Source organism: Xiphophorus maculatus, chromosome 5 (genome assembly GCF_002775205.1).
Source record: "Xiphophorus maculatus strain JP 163 A chromosome 5, X_maculatus-5.0-male, whole genome shotgun sequence".
Lineage (NCBI taxonomy): Eukaryota > Metazoa > Chordata > Actinopteri > Cyprinodontiformes > Poeciliidae > Xiphophorus > Xiphophorus maculatus.
The window spans coordinates 29608609-29631951 of NC_036447.1; the positions used below are offsets into that span (position 1 = coordinate 29608609).

At 43.5% G+C, this 23343-nt stretch overlaps 1 protein-coding gene across 2 annotated transcripts in view; it reads left to right on the forward strand.

The window, feature by feature from the left end:
- tll1 (tolloid like 1) overlaps positions 1-18264 on the forward strand; it is a 57384-nt gene extending 39120 nt beyond the window's left edge. For both annotated transcript variants that reach the window (XM_023333138.1, XM_023333137.1), the window contains 7 exons: positions 247-407; positions 529-709; positions 3960-4085; positions 11286-11413; positions 15045-15258; positions 15674-15924; positions 17408-18264. In XM_023333138.1, the coding sequence (XP_023188906.1) occupies positions 247-407; positions 529-709; positions 3960-4085; positions 11286-11413; positions 15045-15258; positions 15674-15924; positions 17408-17542 (1196 nt within the window). In that variant the 3' untranslated portion in view covers positions 17543-18264. The remainder of the gene's footprint in view (positions 1-246; positions 408-528; positions 710-3959; positions 4086-11285; positions 11414-15044; positions 15259-15673; positions 15925-17407) is intronic.
- The last annotated feature ends 5079 nt before the right edge of the window (positions 18265-23343 follow it).

Below are 23343 nucleotides of genomic sequence, written 5' to 3' on the forward strand. Positions count from 1 at the left end.
CGCTCGTGGTCCAGTAGCCAATCACAGAGAGACGTGTACAGGCCCAACCTCTCCAGTTTCTGGATCAGTTATTGTGGGATGATGGTGTCAACTTTGACTTGTTTGCTTTTTTCATGGGATGAAATGTAGAAAACTCAAACTGGCATAAACAGGGGAAACGTCAGTATACTCTCAGTGTGTTTCATGTACAAAATAACTCTGTTGCTCGTTGCTGGGCCTGATTTGTTTACATCTGTGCGTTTTCAGCTGCCTGTGGTGGTCTCCTGTCCAAGCTGAATGGAACCATCAACACTCCTGGTTGGCCTAAAGAATATCCACCCAACAAGAACTGCGTGTGGCAGGTGGTGGCCCCCACTCAGTACCGCATTTCCATGCAGTTTGAGGCTTTCGAGCTGGAGGGCAACGAGGTAACCGTGTCCAGGTGTTGGCGTGCAGCTCGGCCGGCTGCAGGGCTTCTAGCAACACGCTAACGATTCCTTCTCCATCAGCACTTTAAGACCCTAACGCGATCCTCGTGTGTGTGTTTAGGTTTGTAAATACGATTACGTGGAGGTGCGGAGCGGCCTCTCGTCCGACTCTAAGCTGCACGGGAAATACTGCGGCACAGAAGTCCCCGAGGTCATCACCTCTCAGTACAACAACATGAGGATTGAGTTCAAGTCGGACAACACGGTTTCCAAGAAAGGCTTCAAAGCTCACTTCTTCTCAGGTAATATTCAAGCACAATTGTGTCTTTGGCAGAGTGCTCCATTGAGCATTATGAGCATCAAAATGCATGACTTGTTCTGACATCTGGATCGGTTTCCTGAGAATCTGGATCAGTGAGTGATGAGCAGGAGGAGAGATTCCAGCAGGACAGAAAAGAGACGGAGAATTTTACACAATGAAGACAAAATGTTAAATTCACATGTACTTGCTCTTATCAGTGTTTATTATTCAACTTACATAACTCCAAGTTTGTAACATTTAATTAATACACTCTGAAAACCTGAAAATTAGAATAAAATGTCATGAATTGTGGGTGTGAGGTGGTGAGGCAGATGCAGCAGACCCAGGTAACGTGAGAAATGACGGTTTTAATGATAAATAAGTCCAAAATAGTCCACAAACAACCAGGCAGCACGACTGAGCAGAAGCCAGGGCTCAACGCCGGTAGCAACTGGTAAATTGACTGGACAACACGAAGGACTGAACGCACATAAGACGAGGACCCGACAAAGAACAGACACACAGGTGACACTAAATACACTGGGGGTAATCAGGGAACAAGAAACACCTGGGAACTAATCAAGGGGAGAACAGGACAACACGGAGACACCGAAAACTCGAAATGAACACACAGAAAACACAGAACACGACATAAAAACCTGACCTGATTGAGAAAAATGTCAATTTAAGTCAGCTGAAAAAACATAGACAACTTCCAAAGAATATTTTTTACAACCCGGTGTTATCAGCATGAAATCATTCCATCAGTTAACATTGGGAGGCCAGACTGAGGCACTCCGGCAGCAGCTCTGAACGTTCTCCTCTTCTGGACTGTTTTTCATTCGGTGGAACAACCGAATGAAAAATTCTTTAAGGATCTTTATAAATCCCTCACTACACTCATAATTTGCTACAGTCTTCCATCTGAAATGCCTCAGACAGCTCTTGGGTTCTCACCATGGTGCTCACGCTCACTTCAACTGTCAGGAACACATCAAAGCAAATGTCAGAGGTTTAAACAGGACAAACCTTTTTATTCTTATAGCAATACTTGCTGCTTCTTTCTGTCTCTTTTGCTCGGACTGAGCTTGGTAAGAAGGGTTTCATTCACTCTGCTGCTTTAACCTAAAACTTGCTACAGAAAGCTTTGAAATTGACTGAATTTTTCTGACTGAGTGCTTTTACCTCCAAACTAAAAGTTCTGGAGTCTGATTCAGTGACATGCCAGTGTTATGTATTGTCCAGGCTTGTAGTTTTATAGCACAATCCAGCAACACTGTTAGCTTCAGTTGTTATAAATTGCTGTATATGTGACACATAGCTTAAAAGAAATTTGACCGCGCAATTTAATGCCTTGAAATTGGGCCTCTGTCTCTTTAAGAAGCTCCTGCACTTTCCAACACTCCGCCTTCAGGAAGTCATCACAACATCCCTTACAAACGCTCTTAGGAGCCTTGCACTCAGATGTAGTTTGTATGATGAGCTCAGCAGACTCACAGCTCCGCCAGCAGTTAGCATTGTCTGCTAATTGCTGCTGCTAGTGTGAAGGAAAGAGCCACGCATGGCGGGACACGCCACGTCATGCCACGCCATGCGTTTTTAGGGAGTAAGGGAGAGTCTTGTAAGACAAACTTGCAAAAATTTTGGGCGCTAGTAATATAGTTTTTTAAATTCAGAAATAAGCCTCACACTTTGGATTGTAAAAAACAAAACCAAAGGCACCACCTTCTTTCTGTAGACGTCCCTGTGTCCAACCCTGACCATCCTATTTTTGAGATGTTGGTTCATGCTACCTCACAGATAGACTTGCAAAACTCCAACTGCCTGCAGAGGCTCTAGAATTTGCAGCTTGGCGCTGTGGAGAAGTTCCTGGTGAACAGATAGCCCACACTTATTTGCACCTTCCAGGGACACGTTTTGGTTGGCCAATGGCCAGCAGCTTTAGAGAGGTCCCCTCTGCCTCCCAAGCAACACTAATCCATGTGTGCATGAGGACATTTTGTGCTTGACCTGAAGACGGCTACAATGAGCGCTGTGCAACATCGGCTGCAAAGCCTCTTAGTCAGTGATAGGGTGTGACTGAGCCCACAATAGAAACTGTAATACCACATCAGACACAAACACACATGCGCACACACACACACACAGACTAGGATTTAGTGGTTTCATTAAAATCAGATCTAGCTGAGTTGGGTTAAGAGTCATCATCTGTGTCTAATCTTACACCTCTTTGTAGGGAGTCTTGCTTCCAGGCATGAAAACATCACAACACTTGTTATTTTAGTTGTGGGGTTATCCTGTGCATCTGTCAACATGGCAGCTCCATGCAGATCTGCTCTTCCACCCTCTGCTCCCTGCAGAGTCCAGTTCATCTGAGCGGCTTTGTCCTCAGCCAGGCGATCAAGAGGCAAACAGCACTACAGCTCTTTGGTTTCTGTTTAAAAGTCTGCAGAGTCCAAACGTTTCCAAATATTTCAGTTCAATATTTAGAAAAAAATATGTACAAAAAAATGTTCATATGTTAGAAACAGATCCAAGGAAATGTTCACCGCTTTTATTTTCACTCACTGGGAGGTTGACACTAGTTTGGTTTGACAGCTCACACACACCTACAAAACAGCATGTGAGCAATTTCATAGTGTAATTACTACAATAAGGAAAAAGGATCATACATACTTGTGTGCTGGAGCAGAAACGCATCTAATATATGCAGGGCATTAGAAGAAATCCTAATGTGATATTCTCATTTTCTCCAATCATTGAAACTGCAAAAAATAAAAATAAAAGCTTGAAATATTTAACTTTGTGTAATGAGTCCTTGTAAAATCATGAGTTGACTGGCAAGAAGCACTGCACCTTTACACTATATTTTTCAGATGTATCTGTATTAGCCAGTCTTTTCATTATTTATTTTGTAAAGTTTTAGAGAGTTACTTAGTCATATTTTGGGCTACATGAAATGTTTAAAGCTTGGATCTGTCCGGTTTTTTTCTTACTTTTGAAATGCTTGCTTGAAAGCAATGTTCTGTCTGTGCATGTTCAAGTTTTCACTACTGCTGTCACCTTCCCTTACATCACTTGACCTGCTTGCGTTGGTTCCTCCCCATCGCATCCCCCACACCCCGAATGTCCTTTGGGGCATTTTTTTCCTTCGCCCTCCGTTTTCTTTCCCCTCCCACTTCCCTTCGTCCCTTCCACTTCGTCTCTGTTATTTCCACATGAGTGACGTGCTGCATGTGTGTCTCTCACAGACAAAGATGAATGCAGCAAGGACAACGGCGGCTGCCAGCACGAGTGCATCAACACGGTGGGCTCGTACGTCTGTCAGTGTCGCCACGGCTTTGTGCTGCATGAGAACAAACATGACTGTAAAGAAGGTGGGTTCCACTTGCACCCCGCGTGTTCACACACTGGAGTGAGAATGGCCGGGATGCATGTGCACATTGGTAACACTTTCGGTCATGAAAACGGGAAATTTCAAACCTAGTATCCACACAGACATCCGAAAATGTCAACAGAAAATGTTAAGCTGATCTATCTAGACAACCTACCTGTTACATTTCAAGTAAATGCTTCATTATTAGCTTTCTCACTGCCTTAGTGAGTCTCTGTCTAGATAGATAGTTTCCCTTGGTGGTCCTTAATACACATCGGACCCAATTTGAATTTTTATGCATCCTATATACACTACTAAGTGTATATAGTAGTGTATATAGTGTACATAGCAATAAGTGCTAAGTGCTGGTATGCACTTTTCTTGGCATACCAAACTCTTTTTGCACCAGAAGTTACGCTCAGCAGAGACTTGAGTTTAAGATTCCAACTCTAAAGAATGAAAGATAGTTATCAAATGTTCATGGATAATTTAGGCCTAAGGACGAGAGGTTAAAAGGTCGTTCCCACATGTTCGTGAAAAAAACTAGACCCAAAGGAGACTTCAGAGTTTGGATGTTAGATGATGGAGGTTTAACCTTTTTATTCAAATTTTGTCTCACTTGCAATACAGACACTGATCTAGAGGATATTTGTGAAAAATGAATAACAGATAAGCTAGCAACTCCCAGCAACACGAGTGGCCACCAGTGCAACAGGAAAGCTAGCTTCCTTCAAGGCTAACTCATCTCTGCCAGCGAACCCATCCAAAGAAACTGCAGCCACAGCGCTTATCTCCATGGTTCATCTAGCTGCAGAGTTCAAAAAGATCCCATCAAGACTCCGTCAAACCTCTACAAGTCTTGGTAGACTTGTTGAAAACAATAGTGGACTCCCTGCAAAAGAGCCTCTCCTCTGTGAAGTCTGATTGAATGTCTACTCGCAGCAGACTCCACCATTAACATGCTGAAAGTTTGAAATATCTATCCTTTGGACCAACTTGACGACCTTGAGGAGTGCTCAGGCAGAAATAGCCTCTGCATATAAAACATCGCTGATGGAGCTGAGGATGGCGCAGTTCCAGTCGCATTCATTTCGGGTGTTTTGAGCTGGAGAGGGCAAGGCAGTCTCCAACCCTCCGATCCAGTCAGCACAAATTCCCTCGTGTCTTAATGGTCTTCTTTCCCAGATTCCAGCAAGAAGAGGCTGTTCTTCGCTGAGCTAGCGATCATGATTTGCAATATCCAATGAGTCACAAGAAAGATCTATCAAGACTGCAGCAAAGAAAGGAGCAGTATTCCATTGCCTAAAACAAGTCCTGTTCCAGAAAAAACGTCAGCTGTATCCCACAAACCTGAGAGTGACCCACAAGGACAACATGCTCATCTTTAACTCACCTGAGGGAGGAGGCTCAGACGTTCGTCAACTAGAATCTGGGTAAAGACTAAAACACTGACTGTGTGGTGTTTAGCGCCTCAGCAGCCATCAAGGGGTCAAATTATCCACATTAGTAGTTTAGTTATCAGTGGATTCACCTGGCTGTGATCTTCTGAGCCACTTCTCTGCTGCAAACCCTTTATTCACAGACAACCTATGAAGACGATAACTGTGAGAAAGGATGCTGAAGGAGTCCTGCAGGGTTGATTGCTGTGTGTCACATTGAGAGGACATCAGTTCCATGAGTGGGTGGACAATGCTCTTCCCACCAGAACACTAAGATGCTTCCCAAACAACAAACCATAAATAATTAGTTAGGGGGGGAAAAACTCTTCAAGGAGGGAGTCAGGAAATGATCTAGGAGTATACATTCTTTAGAAATATTGTTCCGCAAACTTGACTCAAAGAAATTTTGACCGCCTCTTTATTCCAGAAATCTCAAGATTAACGTGAATAATGTTTGTTAATGTCTGTTTAACAATTGCTAACAGAGGCATCCATTATTTCTTTACTCAAGCTGTGATTCACATTGACCCATTTCCTCCTTAAGTGATGTATAAATCTTTGCGAAGGCTCTGGCCTCGCAGTTAGGAACCATAATGGATGATATAATCTCTCATAAACAAACTGCCTTAACTTCAAGACTTCAACCAGTATTTGTCGGCCTTTCTTTGTCTCACCATAGGACCCCTCTCTCCTTTACTCTAAATCAATGAGTGAAGAATCACAGGTGTATCTCTATACACAGATGATACACATAACGATCAAAATGAGCCTTAATAATTATACTTCTAGGAACTTCTAAGAAAGCCAGTCCAGGTGTTTTTTTATTGAATCACATAGAGTTCCTCTTTACTGCCATCATGTTCATTTGATCTGGACTTTTAGCACAGAACCATCAGCCTGCCTCGCACCACTTCAGATTTAATTTGGATTTGTCTCAGATGTCTCGCTCCACAAGGCCCTCTTTGTAAAAACCTGGAACTTACTGTAAAGACTTTACGACTGTTATTACTTTGAATGTGTGCCAGCGCACCGGAGATTTGGTGTCTTTGGCTCGTGGCTTCATCTGAACTTTTCTTACACAGCCGCCTCACAGTAACCGTGCCTGGGTTCACTTGTCCCAAACGTGCCCTTAAATTATCCAAAGAAGTTGAGACTCAGAGCTTGTATCGAGTTTTCTGTTTGATTTGTACTTGGCTGAAAAGTGATAAAACATGAAAGAGCAAGAGGGCGCAACAAAGGAAAATTAGAAAATTACAGCATTATTATGGTTCAGAAGCATAAGTATTATATAACATCCAGGGACTGTTTGATTTTTTTAATCTGACTGACCTCTCAAACATTCCCACAGTAATAAAAAACCTCAAAGCTTTTCAAAGTCAACTTTTACACACACCAACAAACACATTACATCAGTGTCCGTATGAACAACTCGCTGAGGCTCCCCAGGTTTCTCATAAAGAGAGTCATGTTTCCAACATCTGGGGACTGTCAAGATTTGCGGGTGGTGTTGGTGGTGAGGCAGATGCAGCGGACCCAGGTTAGATGAATTATGATGATGTTTAATTATAAATAAGTCCAGCAACAAGCAGCAGGCACAAGGAAACACTGACGAAACATAGACGTAACAATGATGAACATTGAACACAGGTGGAGTTAAATACACGGGAGGGTAATCACAGAGACGAGACACACCTGGGAACAATCAAGGGGAGGACAGGACAACGAAGAGACTAAAGGACACAGAAAACTCTAAATAAACACAGAAAAACACAGATCCTGACAGTACCCCCCCCTCAAGGGCGGCTACCAGACGCCCACAAAACAAAAACACAACAAGGGTGGGCGGAGGGGCGCTGGACGGGGGGCCAGAGTCCAGAAAAACAAAAAACAACCCACCATCGTGGGCGGAAACACAGGGAGGGCCAAGAGTCCAAAAACAACAAAAAACTACCCACAGGGTGGGCGGAGGCAAAGGAGGCGGGAACCACAGAGGCGGTCCGGCGGCCGTCCGCGGCGCTGGAGGCGGGAACCACGGAGGCGGTCCGGCGGTCGACCGCGGCGGCGGGAACCACGGAGGCGGTCCGGCGGCCGTCCGCGGCGCTGGAGGCGGGAACCACGGAGGCGGTCCGGCGGCCGTCCGCGGCGCTGGAGGCGGGAACCACAGAGGCGGTCCGGCGGCCGTCCGCGGCGCTGGAGGCGGGAACCACGGAGGCGGTCCGGCGGTCGACCGCGGCGCTGGAGGCGGGAACCACAGAGGCGGTCCGGCGGCCGACCGCGACGCTGGAGGCGGGAACCACGGAGGCGGTCCGGCGGCCGTCCGTGGCGCTGGAGGCGGGAACCATGGAGGCGGGAACCACGGAGGCGGTCCGGCGGCCGTCCGCGGCGCTGGAGGCGGGAACCACGGAGGCGGTCCGGCGGCCGTCCGCGGCGCTGGAGGTGGCGATGAGTCCCGGGGACCGCCCACAGACGGCGACGACGAGCCCCCCGAGGCAGGGTCTCTGGTGGAGCACAGGGGGTCTCGGTCGGAACGCTGGGGGTCTCGGGTGGAACGCAGGGAGTCTCGGTCTCGGGTGGAACACTGGGAGTCTCGGTCTCGGGTGGAACGCTGGGAGTCTCGGTCTCGGGTGGAACGCTGGGAGTCTCGGTCTCGGGTGGAACGCAGGGAGTCTCGGTCTCGGGTGGAACGCAGGGAGTCTCGGTCTCGGGTGGAACGCAGGGAGTCTCGGTCTCGGGTGGAACGCAGGGAGTCTCGGGTGGAACGCTGGGGGTCTCGGGTGGAACGCTGGGGGTCTCGGGTGGAACGCTGGGGGTCTCGGGTGGAACGCTGGGGGTCTCGGGTGGAACGCTGGGGGTCTCGGGTGGAACGCTGGGGGTCTCGGGTGGAACGCTGGGGGTCTCGGGTGGAACGCTGGGGGTCTCGGGTGGAACGCTGGGGGTCTCGGTCTCGGGAGGAACGCTGGGGGTCTCGGTCTCGGGAGGAACGCAGGGAGTCTCGGTAGGAACACAGGGAGTCTCGGTCTCGGGTGCGCCGGCTGGAACGCCGGCTGATTCGGCCTCGGGTGCGCCGGCTGGAACGCCGGCTGACTCGGCCTCGGGTGCGCCGGCTGGAACGCCGGCTGACTCGGCCTCGGGTGCGCCGGAGCGAAGCCTTGGAACCGGCCGCGGAGGCGAGCCGCAGCGAAGCCTTGGAACCGGCCGCGGAGGCGAGCCGCAGCGAAGCCTTGGAACCGGCCGCGGAGGCGAGCCGCAGCGAAGCCTTGGAACCGGCTGCGGAGGTGACAGCTCCGGAAGGCGACGAGGGGCCGGGTCCACCGGCGGCTCACGTCGCTGTCTCCGGGCGGCCTGGGGTGCGCCGGCTGGAACGCCGGCTGATTCGGCCTCGGGTGCGCCGGCCGCACCGGTTGGGGGTGCTGGTCCCGGAGCTGGAGCTGGATCCGGGCTGGCGGAGAAACTGTGCGGCTTGGGAGGCAGAGGTTCGCCAGCCATGACGGCTAGAGCCGCCATACGCTCCCACTCTGCCTCCCTCTGCAACTCCACCAACCCCGGGTGCGGAAAACGAGGAACCCAGTAGTCCAGTAGGAGCCCCAAGCGGATGGCGAAACCGAGCCGTCTGCAGGCAGCGTACGGTTTGGCCATCGCCTCCTTATATTCCCCGATCGTGTCCGTCAGCTCCTTTAACTCCTCCGGGTCCATGGTGAAAAGTAAAAAATAGCGTGCCTCACCGTTCGGTCTGGTCGGGTCCTTCTGTCAAGATTTGCGGGTGGTGTTGGTGGTGAGGCAGATGCAGCGGACCCAGGTTAGATGAATTATGATGATGTTTAATTATAAATAAGTCCAGCAACAAGCAGCAGGCACAAGGAAACACTGACGAAACATAGACGTAACAATGATGAACATTGAACACAGGTGGAGTTAAATACACGGGAGGGTAATCACAGAGACGAGACACACCTGGGAACAATCAAGGGGAGGACAGGACAACGAAGAGACTAAAGGACACAGAAAACTCTAAATAAACACAGAAAAACACAGATCCTGACAGGGACTCTAAAGCTTCGCATGTTGCATTGTCGTCCTGATTGCACATGTGTGTTTATATGTTTACTAAACCGGCGTGGCCCTGCGGCCTTGAAGTCAGATCTGCGGTTGTACACATAAAGCACAGCATTAGTGCGTTAGGGTGTCGGAAGAAACGATTCACATTTTCACGTATGCATGTCAAGGATCTGGTTGTGTTGTCAACCAGATCCTTGTAATGCGCATTGTAACAGTGTGTGTGGGTATGGCTGTATGGGTGAATATATTTAGACATATGTGTGTTTGGTGAGTCCATGGAAAAAAACGAAACAAAATAAAACAAAAATAAAAAACTGAAAAAATGGTATGAATTTGTGGGCTAGAAGTTCATAAGTTTCTTACTTCTTCCTACTCCTTTTTGAGCATGTTAAGATTATCTTGGTACAAAAAATATGTGTTTTGTGTTATTTTATACTATCATATTCAAAATAAATAAATTAATAAAAATAATAATAATAATAAACTCTGCCTGTATACATGTGTTGTCAAAACCAAAGGTGATCTGCTCAGTAAAAGTCCATGACGTAACAAAGAAGTTAAGCTTTCTGAACAATCGGATCAGGAGATTTTTTTTTTTCTTTCTTTCCTCACTCGATGTTTTGAGTAGAAGAAGCAGAATTAGACTCGGAGCACATGTACACCACGTCTTTTAACGCTGCGCTGCTGAAGAATAATCATCGTTCTTTATCAGTCAGAAAAAGGGGCAACGGAGAAAGCTCCAGAGTTATGACGTAACAAAACATAAGAATCTGTGGCAAAACCTGAAAACTGCTGTTGATGGAAGCTCACAGTGCAATCTCACTGAGCTGGAGGTAGTCTGCAAAGAATGGAGTTAAAATTTCTAGAAGTTCTAAGCAGGTCAAGACAGAGACTTTCTGCTGTGATTGCAGAGAAATCCGGTTCAAAACGGTAAAGACCCAGGGGTCTGACTCCAAGTGCACACCACACTTTTCAGATACATTATGTTGGTCTACAACATAAAATCCCAGAAGTATTCGCTTTAGTTTGCAGCATTATGTGTAAAATATTTTGTCTCGACTTTATATATCTAGTTTTTATTTTCTTGTTGCTGTATTTCTTATTGTTATGTGTGAAATTGTACGAATGTTTATATCTTGTGTTCTTTCTTTTATGGAACTACGAATGGAAATTAGCATTTTGCTACATCTGGTATTTATGACAACATTCATTAAGATGCACTGTCTCATTTAAATAAAAACAGTCAATCACAAAACAAAAAGGTCAACAGATTTAATATATTTAGTTCCTTTTAAACACATCATGTTTGTGTCAAATGAAACAGCCTCGCTCTGATTTACTGACAGCATCACTATGTGACTGGTCAATGCCTCCACATGCAGGGTTTGAATCTGCTTTTAGCTCAGCAATCTGACTTTTTTATTCCTAATCCAGCTCTTGGATTTGAACCGCAAACATTCAAACCGACCATGTTTAGTGCAGCAGCAGGCAGCTTGTGCCGTACATGTGCGCCTGCCTTCCTTCAAACTTCACCCTGAACTTGTGACCAGGATGTTCTCCTTTGAAATCCCTTTTTTCCCCTCGTTCGGTTGTCGTGTTTCTCTTCTTCATGTTCCCTTTCTATTTCCTCTGACCTTTTCCTGTGCAGCCACAATTTTCACTTCCTTCCTACGTGTGTGTGCTCTCGTGTTTCTGTGTGTGTCCAGCTGAGTGCAAGCATAAGATCCACAGCCCCAGCGGGACCCTGAGCAGCCCCAACTGGCCCGACAAGTACCCCAGCCGGAAGGAGTGCACCTGGGACATCACTGCCACGCCGGGACACCGAGTCAAGATCGTAAGTGAGCAAACCCAACTAAGCCGACCTAGTAACAACTTGTCGTCCTGGCTGCAGAATCATGTGGCATGAAGAGGCCTGAAGGTGTCTCTTCTCTCTTTTTTTATGTCTGGATTTCTTTGTTCTCGCTCTTTTCAAGAGAACCAAATGTGGATGGAGGAGAAAGCACAGATATTTGGGTTAACTGCAATCGCGTGCGCATGTGTTAGTAAGAGGCCTTGGGCAGAGGCCATCTGTGTCCTTGTGCCTCTGTGTGTACACACACACACACACACACACACCCCCACACACACACACACACACACACACACACACACACACACGCCAGTTTGGATTTCTACCCACATTAGGACTTTGCATTGACTTCCATTCATTTTAGTTACTGCATTTATGGCTAACCCAGACATTTTCCCTAACCCCAACCATTACTAGTCTATTCCTAACGCTATCCTTAACTAAAACTTAAATCATATTATACCTCTAAACCTGACCTCTGACCCTAAATAAGACTATAGGACCATGCTTTGGTCCCCATAACCCATGGATCTTCAGAGGGTTGGTAAATATGCCAGAAAAGGTCCTAAGAAGAATAGATAAACACACACACACACGCACACACACCTACACACACGCACACACCCACACACACACACAGAAAGATAGCTGTCTCCTTTGTGGTGTGCACATTTGTGTGACATGACTTGATGAAGAGTCGTGTTAGTCACTGTTAGACTGAGGATTTCTGGTCTTGAGTTTCTCTTTTCCTAAACATCAACATGTTTCTCATCCCTTTTGTATATAAGATCATTTTATGATTAAAGATCATCGAGGTTGGACGGCTGCAGGTTAGAAAGCACGCTCAGAAGGCTGAGCAAAAAACATGAACGTCTGTGATGCATTATTAGATTTGATGCAAACTGCCACGTTAAGGGCCATTTGCACACGACAGGTTATGTGTTATGAAGTGTTTGTCGTTTTAAATACCTAAACAAAGCCAAATTAGAATGTTGTTGCACTTTTGCTCAAGATCAATCATTACAGCCACATAAAAACAACATTTATTCTTACACCAAAGCCAGAGTCAAAGTGGAAATAAATGATCACTGATTTCATTTGCTTGTTGATTTGCGAGATTAAATAAAAAAATTTTAAACTACTGAAAAGGGTTGATAAAAAGTAATAAGTGCAATCTAGAAGAAATATGACTATTTTGTTCTAAACTTTAGCTCTATACCTGCGAAATAAAGCATTAATTTTAGACATCAACCAGGTTCGTCGGCACCTTAACATCTTCACAAAGCTTTGCCTCCATTTTTTTGTACCATCTACATCAGAGGTCCCCAAACTTTCTCCTGTGAGGGCCACATAACTTGTCCCTTCTCTGATGGGGGGCCGGGGTCAGTTTGTAACAGAAAAAGTGTGACGATTGTAAGAGTGCTAAACATAAAAATGTATTGTTTTTCAGAAAGCACAATCAAATAACCTTTTCTGGATTCTTCAGAGAACAAAAGTCAGGAAATAACACTATTTATGAAATAAATAATAACCAAATAACACTGGGTTCTCCACATAAAAAAAAGGGTTAGGGTCAATTATATGCATGTATAAAACAGTTACTAACTAGTAGTTAATAATAAATAAAGTTCATTACTAAGGAACATTTATTTTATTGCAAAAGTCCAACTTATCAAATAAAAATGCACATATATGAAAATACTCTGGTATTGTTCAGGGGGCCGGACCAAATGTGGAGGCGGGCCGCATCTGGCCCGCGGGCCGTAGTTTGGGGACCACTGATCTACATTAACTCAAGGCCCTGACCTGATGAGGGATTCTACACAACCTTAAGGGCAACATCAGTTGATGAATGTTGCAACAACAAAATGATTACAATAAATAAACATATTGGGATATTTTTTAAAACTCATTCAGGGAAATAAATTAAAAGAAATGGTGCCTTTGCAACAATATGTTTGAAAATTCTATTTGAATTTGGTTCTGTGGAAATTGGTCTATGTTGTACAGACGCTTCCCTGTAGAGGTGGGACATTTTCACGCCTCAGTGTATGGGACAGATTTAACAGGTTTAACAAAGACTTCAAAAATCAGTAACGGCTCTGAATATGAGTGGAAAAGCAATCAAAAGTAAAACAGAAATCTGGAGAAGACCTCCAAAACACAGGATGTATTTCTTCTTTGAAGCAAATATTTTTAAAAACTGGGATGCCTAAAAACGTCTGCATAGTTCTGTGTGTGTAATAGGCCGAGAGGTCCAAGCGGTCGAGAACATGGTCGCTTGTTACTGTGCACTTCACATAATCCTCTTAAAGTGCATTGATATTCTATTGTAACCACACAAAAGGCTTTCCTGTAAGCACACACACACACACACACACACACACACACACACACACACACGCCTACACATTGTCTACACTCACATACACATACATTTAGCATATATAGATCACAGTTTGTAGTACAGGACTTGCATTCCCACTGTACTTTGACGCCACAGCTACACGAGTCTCAATGCAGGATTTCATATTTACCGTTCACTTCCCATTCATTTGTGTAATCTGCCTTTGCTGCTTACGCAACTGGAAATATCGCTCATCGGCAACCGGTGACACAGCGGCACAGCTCTGCACCCGTTCTGATTATTTGACGTGAAGTCTTGTAACCCAAAGAGATTAATTTGTGGTGAATTATATCCAATCCAGCAGTTTGTTTCAGCTAGACCACATATGCAGGAAATACTTATCATAATGAACCTGAGCTTTAATTTTGTTCCATCCATCCATCCCAAACACCCACCCACTCACCAATCAACCTACAAATTAACCAACCAACCCACCCCTCTAGTGTGCCCTGGGTCTCCTCCTGATGGGTCGTGCCTAGAACACTTCATCAGGGAGGTGTTATGACCCGAGCCACCTCTGTGGCTCCTCTTTCTGTGGAGAAGCAGCGACTCTACTCTGAGTCCATCTCGGCTGGCCGAGGCTCTGACCCTTGTCTCTGAGAGAGAACCCGGACACCATGCAGAGGAAACTCATTTTGGCCGCTTGTATCCATGACTTTGTTCTTTCGGTCACTACCCAAAACTCCTGACCACAGGAGAGAGTAGGAACATAGATCGACCTGTAAATGGAGAGCTTAGCCTTTTGACTCAGCTCTTTCTTCACCACAACAGAGCAGTACAGCGCTAACATCACTGCAGATGCTGCGCCAATGCGCCTATCCATCTCCAGCTCCATTTATCCCTCATTCATGATCAAGACCCCAAGATACTTAAACTCCTCCACTTGAGGCGGAACCTCTTTTTTGACGGCACTCTACCCTTTGTGACTCATGATCATAGCCTTGGATTTGAAGGCACTGATCCTCCAAAATGGATCATCTCAACACCTAGAAATTCTGCAGCATTAATTAACATAAAACATGTGAAAACTGTCCATTCATCAATCCACTGATCTGTCTGTGGTTCTCTGGGTTTAGCAGCATCACAAGTCTAGGTATTTCTTCCAACCCTGGTCTTTTTGTGTGATAAACTTTTGTCTGCAGCTTAAAAATGTTGCAAATCCAAGGAAGGTGGTGGAGGCATCTTCCTCTGACTGCTCTTTCTCTGCAGGCCTTCAGTGAGTTTGAGATTGAGCAGCATCAGGAGTGTGCTTACGACCACCTGGAGGCCTTTGATGGGGACAGTGACGCAGCAGCCATCTTGGGTCGCCTGTGCGGCAGCAAGATCCCGGAGCCTCTGGTGTCCACTGGGAACAAGATGTACCTGCGCTTCATCTCTGATGCCTCGGTGCAGCGGAAAGGATTCCAGGCTTCACATTCCACAGGTAGTGAATGCGCCACAGACACACCTCCATACACAACACTGTGGGAATTTGTGAAGAGCATCAATCACCGTAACTGGTGAACTGGTGTTCTAAGGGGTAACATCTCCCTCTAGTGGTTTGTTGAAGCAGGTGCACGAGTATAGCAATCTAAAAATGATTTATCAGAAGATCCAAAACAAAAACAAACTATTAACAATGCTATCCAGACATCGTCATTTTCCTAAAATAGTAGTCATTTTATGCCAAAAGTGACTTTCCAAAACAAATAAATCACCATCTCTTTTTTTGCCAAAGGGTCATTTTTACCAAAAGGAAAAAAAAATCACTTTTGGCAAAAAATGACATGGATCATTATTTTTGGAAGGTGACGATATGCGAATGGTTGCTCACTTCCCTTCGCCTGTTTGTGCTTCAGAGTGTGGAGGTCGTCTGAAAGCGGACGCTCGTCAGAAAAACCTTTACTCCCACTCCCAGTTTGGAGACAACAACTACCCGGGTCACACAGACTGCGAGTGGCTGCTGACCACCGAGCAGGGCTGCGGCATCGAGCTCAGCTTCGTAACCTTTGAAGTGGAGGAGGAAGCAGACTGCGGCTATGACTACATCGAGCTGTACAACGGATACGACGCCAATGCACACCGCTTAGGCCGCTTCTGTGGCTCAGGGGTAAGCTTCATTTCGGATTTTTCAGGAAGTATCAGAGTTTCACAGAAACTATGTGGGTTTTTTTTCTTTTCTTCCTAACGCAAGTTGAAAATGTGATTTGGTATTGATGCATAAAACGATTAATTACATCTATTTACTTCAGTTCTTCGCTTTATATTTGTTAGTCAGAGCCTCAAACAGAAATGTAGAACATTAGAGTTTTTTTGTGTTGGAATGACCTTTTAACGTTTGACTTCAAACTCATTGTGGTTTTGTGGTCGCTTCTTTTGCCACCACAGACGAAGCCAAAACTTTCTAATCTTGTCGCATTGGTCTCACTTTGGAAAAATAAATTTTCGTCATCCACATGGGAACATTGGTAACTGAGATATTTGAAGTGACCCATCTATCTGAGCTGTTGCTGATCCAACATTATCTATTAGCAGTCAAGTTACCAAACTTTGACAAACAGGTCAACTCTTTAAAAGGGCAGAATTATATGTTATATGAAATAGCGCCATTTCATAGCACAATCAAGTAACTCCAACCTTTCAAAGATTAAAAGAAATTTGACTTCATAATTTAACGCCTTGAAATTGTGCCTCTGTCTCTTTAAGAACTCCTGCTTTTTCTGGAGCTCTGCCTTCAGGATGTCACAACTGCCTGACTCCTCTTTTAACCCTTTAACAACATTTTTATCAGCTACTGAAAAGCAGCTCCTATAATGAGCTCAGCTGATGCTCAGATGCAAACAGGTGTTTGCTGATTGCTGCTGGCTAGTCTGAAGCTCTGAAACTGCAGCTCAGAGGAGGAGCTTTGTCCTCGAAGGCGGGGCTTGGCCCAACCGTTTTGCACAGCTGAATGGTTGCTAATTTCTTAAACATGAAAGAATTGAAGCAACAATCTCAAAATCCGAGCTTTGAGATCAAGGTAGATCAGTTTGGCCATAATGCGTAAAAACTAAAGAGAGCACGAAGTGTTTTAGACCAGCTGCTAAGCATGGAGGTGGCGGCGTGTTGATATGGGCTGCGTTTTCAGCCTGTGCACCTCGTATTGAGTAAACCATAAACTACTGTTTTACAAAATATTCTGTTGTCAATCATGAGGTTTACCTGGAGTGGGTCACCAACAGAACAACGGTCCCAAACACAGCAGGAAATCTGCAGCAGGATGGTGGAAAAGAGAGGAATCATAGACTTACGGTGGACCAGTTAAAGCCCAGATCTAAGCCTGAGTGAAATGCTTTGGTAGGAGCTGAGGGGATGTGTGCAAAGAGAAATTTTTCCAAGCCTTAATGAACTGAAACAAAGTATTTTAAGACGGTAGGAAATCTGTAAAACTGATCAGATCAGACAAAAACGACTGGTAGAAGCTGCTGCTGCTAAAGCTGGTGGATGGTAGGGTGTACTTACTTTTTCACACCACAATTCTCTGTTGGATTCGTTTTGGTCTCGTTTTTTTTTTGTTTTTTTTAACAGATCTTTCTCTGTTTTTCCAATTTCAGCCCAGAGAAGGGATTTATTCCCCTGGAGACGCCATGCTGATCCGTTTCCATAGTGACGACACGATCAGCAAGAAGGGCTTCCACGTCCGATACACAAGCAGCCAGTTCCAGGAGAACCTTCACGCCAGGAAGTGACTCTACACTCAGCCGACGACCTCCACGGCACGGCAACCAGAAAAATCCGCTTTCTTCCGTCATCTCTGACCCGCGGACAAACCAGGACGTCCACCAGCCGCCTGACCGGGTGGGGGGCGAGAGAGGAGGGGAGGGGGGGACAGCTGTCGGTGCAAATATTTGTTTACAAAAGAGCCGTTGAGACTTTGAGGCGAAGTGGAAACGAAAACGAGAAATGGAGGATTAGGTTTGAGGAAATGGAGGAGCCGCTTACAGACTCGTATTTTCAAAAACAAACTATGGCTATGAAAGAGACTAATAAACTGTTCTGTGCTGCTCCTGGATCCATCAACTGTGCAATTTACTGTCACCGGACGGCTGCTTCCATCCACAGAGACTCAAACTGCTCACAGATGTTTTACTTGCCTTGTAGGGCTGGGAACTGGCCTCTTCAGCCCAGATCGGAACGGCTGCAGATACTTTGATTTCTGTGTATTATTAAACCCAACGTGTTTACTGTGAGTGCGTGTGTGTGTGTGTGTGTGTGTGTGCGTGTGTGTGTGTGCGTGTGTGTGTGTGCGTGTGTGTGTGTGTGTGTGTGTGTGTGTGTGTGTGTGTGTGTGTGTGTGTGTGTGTGCGCGCACGAGGAGAGAACAAACAAAAGGCCCAGCCTTGCTTTATGTTGTGCTTTTGAGTTTTACTGGTGGTTTTAAGTTGTATATCCCCTGGATATTTGTTTTAATATATATATATATATATATATATATATATATATATATATATATATATATATATATATATATATATATATATATATATATATATATATATATATATATATATATATATATATATATATGTACAGCTGTGGAAAAAATTGAGAGACCACTTACTTTGAGTAAAATGAACTTTGTTCTTTTATTCTATGTACTACTGACAACATGTCTCTGAAAATTCAAGCAAAGATTTAGTATTTATTTACAGAAAATGAGAAATGGTCAAAATAACCAAAAGGATGCAGTGCTTTCAGATCTCAAACAATGCAAAGAAAACAAGATCATATTCATTTAGAAACAACAATTTTAATGTTTGAACTCAGAAGAGTTCAGAAATTAATATTTAGTGGAATAACCAGGAGGTTTTCAACAGGGTTCAGTGCAGTGGGCTCTTCAGTTTCTCCGGAGCTGCATGTATATATATATATATATATGTATGTATATACAGTATATATATGTGTATATATATAAGCAGATATCTGAAGGGAAGAACTGTCTGTGGAAAGAGAGACCCTCATGGTGCTAAAATAAAACTGAATGAAGGTTTTTAAATGGAGGTAAGATTACTTGCAAAGGTATTCATATCCTTTCAACATTTTCTCCTTTTGTGGTGTTGCAACCACAAACTGAACAGTTTGACAATTTTATTGGGTCATAAAAAGGATCCATGGAATCTAAAAAGCGAGTTGAGTTTGAATCGAGAACCAACGTGCGTCCAGCATCGCCCCGAGGCAGACATTTTGGTCTAATTCTTTTTGTAAAATAGCTCAAGCTCTCTCCACTGCTCTTCAAATCTTGCTACTGATTCCCAGCTGGATTTTGACCTACACTGTGACCAGGTTGATGATCTAAAATGTTCTGTGGTGCATCTTGTTGTAGGTTTATTGCCTTTTTTCCTTTTGCAAGGTCAAACTTCTGCTTCGATCTCAAGTCTTTTGCAACTCGTAGAAGGTTTTCCTTCCGGATTGCCCCCGTACCTGCTGGAGAAAAGCGTCCCAACCACTGCAACCTGTCATCTACAGAGAGAGTGCATGAAGGATTTGGCAGCCATAGCTCAGTCGATGATGGCCACCCTCAAGAGAAGTTCCACAGCTAAACAAAACAAAAAGAAAACCAAGGCAGGTAAAATGTCTATGAAGAGGGTGAAAAACTGAGAACGTACTGAAAAATGGAGAGCAGTAAGAAAGAGCAGCAGACTGAGGGACAATGGTTAGTAGTTGAAGCCTGACAAACCTCTGAGGCCTTCACAGAACAGCTGCATTCACACTGAGAGTGAAGCACACAGGTGACTTCTGAAGGTATTTGGTTATACTGGATTTATATAGGGTTGTCAAATTAAGGCGGCTCAATTGCAAACGTATTAATTTTTCATTTCTATTCATAAAAGTTTGAAAACGTATAATTTTTTTTGTCCACTTGTGACGCCGAACATCACATAAACATCAGTAAAATATGCTGAAGTTTGTGTTTGTAATGTGGCAAAATGGAGGGGGAAAAAAAAGGGATATAAATACTTTTTCCCAGGCGCTTGTCTAGCCACTGTGCAAACGGCCCGCTGAAACATCAGCTTGTATCTATGGAACCACAAACTAATGCCTTACAACCAAAATGTATGGTTCCACGGGTGTCTCTGATGCTCTTGCACAGATGTCTACGAGTGTTTTGGCTGCATCTTCGAGTGGTTTCACTGTAAAAAGAAAACACAGCGAGAGTGTATGCGTGTTTGTGTCGCCAATGCTAACATGCTAGCAGAAACCTCCTCATGTCTGTTTTTTGCGTTGCAACAGATTCCATCTGAATGCTTCCTCACGCTACATCTGGAGCAAGAAGGGGAGGAAGTCTGAAGGAATGTCAAGAGGTGTGAAGCTCTAACGTTTAAGTGTGTGTTGTAGCTGATTTATAAGGAAAACATAACGCGTGTTTGTCTGTCAGTTGTATGTGCTTAAACTGACTATGTCATTGTACGTGCCAAGCTCCAAGTGATCCACTTTGATCCAAACCAGTTTTTGTTTTTCTCACTTCGTGTCCGTGTCTGTAGTGCAGAGACAGGGACGCTGCGTCCGCTGCATCACTCATTAAAGTACACACAGGTTCAAAGCTCTCGCCTGCTTCAGTTTGATGTTGATGTTTTCAACATTTTCACTTGTATTCATTTACTAGGGAAAAACACTGCTCTAAATGTATTTTCAACAAATGTAGTGGTGCCACAATTATTGGTACCTCCACTGTGGAAACCAATTAAAAAATTGCCTAAATTGATCAGACATTCAATAACAACTATGTTTATTTTCAGTACTTGTTGATCGAACCACAAAACCTGAAAACCACCAAACTTTATGCCTGCACATATTTCAAAAGTCTTCAGTCAACCCTTACTTGCAGGCGGTGCTTATAAGGAGCTGGTTATTGGTTAATTTTTTACAGTTTCCTTAATAAGTGGAAAATAAATTGCTGCTTTTTAATTTATTACGATTTAATTGTTCATTTTTATATAGATTTGATTGTGTTCAAGTAAACTCAGCCCTGACCATATTCGTCTATATGCAGATGACACAGTTGTATATTTATCCACAGAAAACAAACAGACTTGCAGAGGAACTTTCTGCGTTAATGATTGTGATCTCTGATTGGTTATGTAACTCATGTCTGCATCTTAACATCAATAAAACTGTATGTATGTTCTTTTCTTAGGTCTTCAAGTTGAGATCCAGATTAACATGTTATAGTTTCAGGAACCTGACGGTCAGTGTGTGACTCTGTTGGTGTAATAGTGAATTCAAAACTTACTTTTAAAACCCAAGTTAAAATAGTTCATAACAGAATTAAAATCAATTGGGATAATGTTAGACTTGCGAAATAATTTACCTTCACATGTGAACATAAACACCAGTTTACAACTACTTAGATACAAATCAGAAAGGCTATAGTGTGATCAATTAACAAAACTACTACTGCAAAATGTTAACTAAAGCAGAATATTCTGGAATATTTCACTGGTTTATATAGTTTTACATGGTTTTCTCCCTTCCATTAAAAAAGTAATTTTTGTAATAAATCTAAAAATTGATCCACAAGAGTTTTAACTAAAGAAGACACTAAGATGTAGTAAAAAGTCAGTCTTCTCTGAAGAGGCAGTTCATTCTTGGAATGCCAACAGAACTGAGGAGAATCACATTTCTAAATCTATAAAACTGGTTCGTACAGTTGCTTATTGAAAATTTGTATTGTTATTGTTTGATTAATTCTTTGGTATTGGTATCCTTTGTATTTTATAGATCATGTGATGTAAATTAAATTTTCCTTTTCTACTCCACCACCCTGCCAGAGACTGCAGATGAAAATGTCCTTTTATGGCGAACTCTGGCACAATTTCATGCCAGACTGACCTCATATGTAAATTAATGTGCGTTAGACAAACTAAAGTCAGCTAAACTGATTCAACTGTTACGTAGGAATAAAAAAAAACTTTTCAGTTCAAGAGATGAAAGTGTACAATAAAAAGACATTAAGACAATCAAAAGCACCGACGAGACGTAATTGTTATTCAGTGCTTAAGTTCTTTGTAACCACTAGAGGGCACCAATGACGAGTTTATAAAAGGTCAGTGCTTTGAACTGGAGCTGGATTTCCCAGTAAAAATGTGTTTACCTTCTCCCACATAATGTATTGAGGTTTTTAGAATAAAATTGAATACGAATAAAAGCAAACCAAAACAACAACAACAACAAAACAACACAATAAATGATAACATTAAGCCAGACGGCTGTGTGTTATATAATGAGTCCAAAGCTCGTGGTGTTTTTCTTGTGTAAGATGTTTGGTAATCTGCTCTCTCCAGAGGAACTAAAACCATAAGCTGTGAGACTGGGTCAGCTTGTTGTTGGCTGACAGGGAGGTTTCTCCTTGTTGCAACGATATTGCAGCAGCTTGTTAAGCCGCCAATCTGGGTTTAGCTCCACGTAGAGGTCACCCCGGGGAACTGCAGGCAGCTTGAAATACCAGAGTTCAACAATTCAAGCTCTAAGTTTACAACATCTTCGGTAAATAAGACATCATTTTTACTCAACATACGGAAAACTTACAGCATATTTAATGAACTGTCTACATTTCTGATCTATGAACCACAAAGTCTGTTGCTATGTAGTCCCCCCTCCACCCCCCATGTTGCTTGTTTTAGGTTTGCAATATTTTTCTAAGTAGAAGGTGCAGAAATTGCATGACTGGCAGCTTGAATTTTCATTCACAGTATAAGGCTGACATACTGAAACAGCAGGTGTCAAATTTAAGAATGGTGCATTTCAGCTGTAAACGTTTTCATTACAATCAAAAATGTTAAGAACAGCACAATGTTTATATTTGAACAAATGTCCCTCTTTTTAACTTCATACTAAATCGGGTCACAAATATCCATCAATGTTTACTCAAAAGGAGCCATCTGCATTTATTTTAATAAAACACATCAACCAAACCATTATGTTTTGGATCTTTAATTATTTACAGATCCATTTCCCTCAAAATTACTGTTTGCTGAGCTGGTAAATAAAATCACAAACCTTTTAGGGCTTTTAAACAGGAAGCATGTTTTTTTAATGCTCTACAAACAGTTAAAACTTGATGATTTCGACCCATCTGGGAAAACTTTTGAGTTTACAGGAAATTATTTTTGTAGTAAAACCAGAAAACGTTTTATTCATTATTCAATAATTATTACATTCAATTAGCATAAGTGCTGCCTCACACCTCCATGAGTTCTGTGGCGGGAAATTTTATTATCAGATAACATATTATGACTTTTTTACCACATAATACAATTTTTTAATCACAATCCCCTCTTTTGATTATAAGAAAACATATAAGATTTTACAATAATCACATCAAATTTGATTGTATTCCCACAGCTCAGATAGGTGTTTTTTTTTTGCAGCACTTCCTTTGGTCTTTTTCTTGTCAGAAACGTTTCCATTTCTTGGCAGCTACGCCTGAGGACCAAAGCTAGCAGAGCATCGATCTGACTGGCAGCCAATCAGAAAATGAGCATCAGAAATA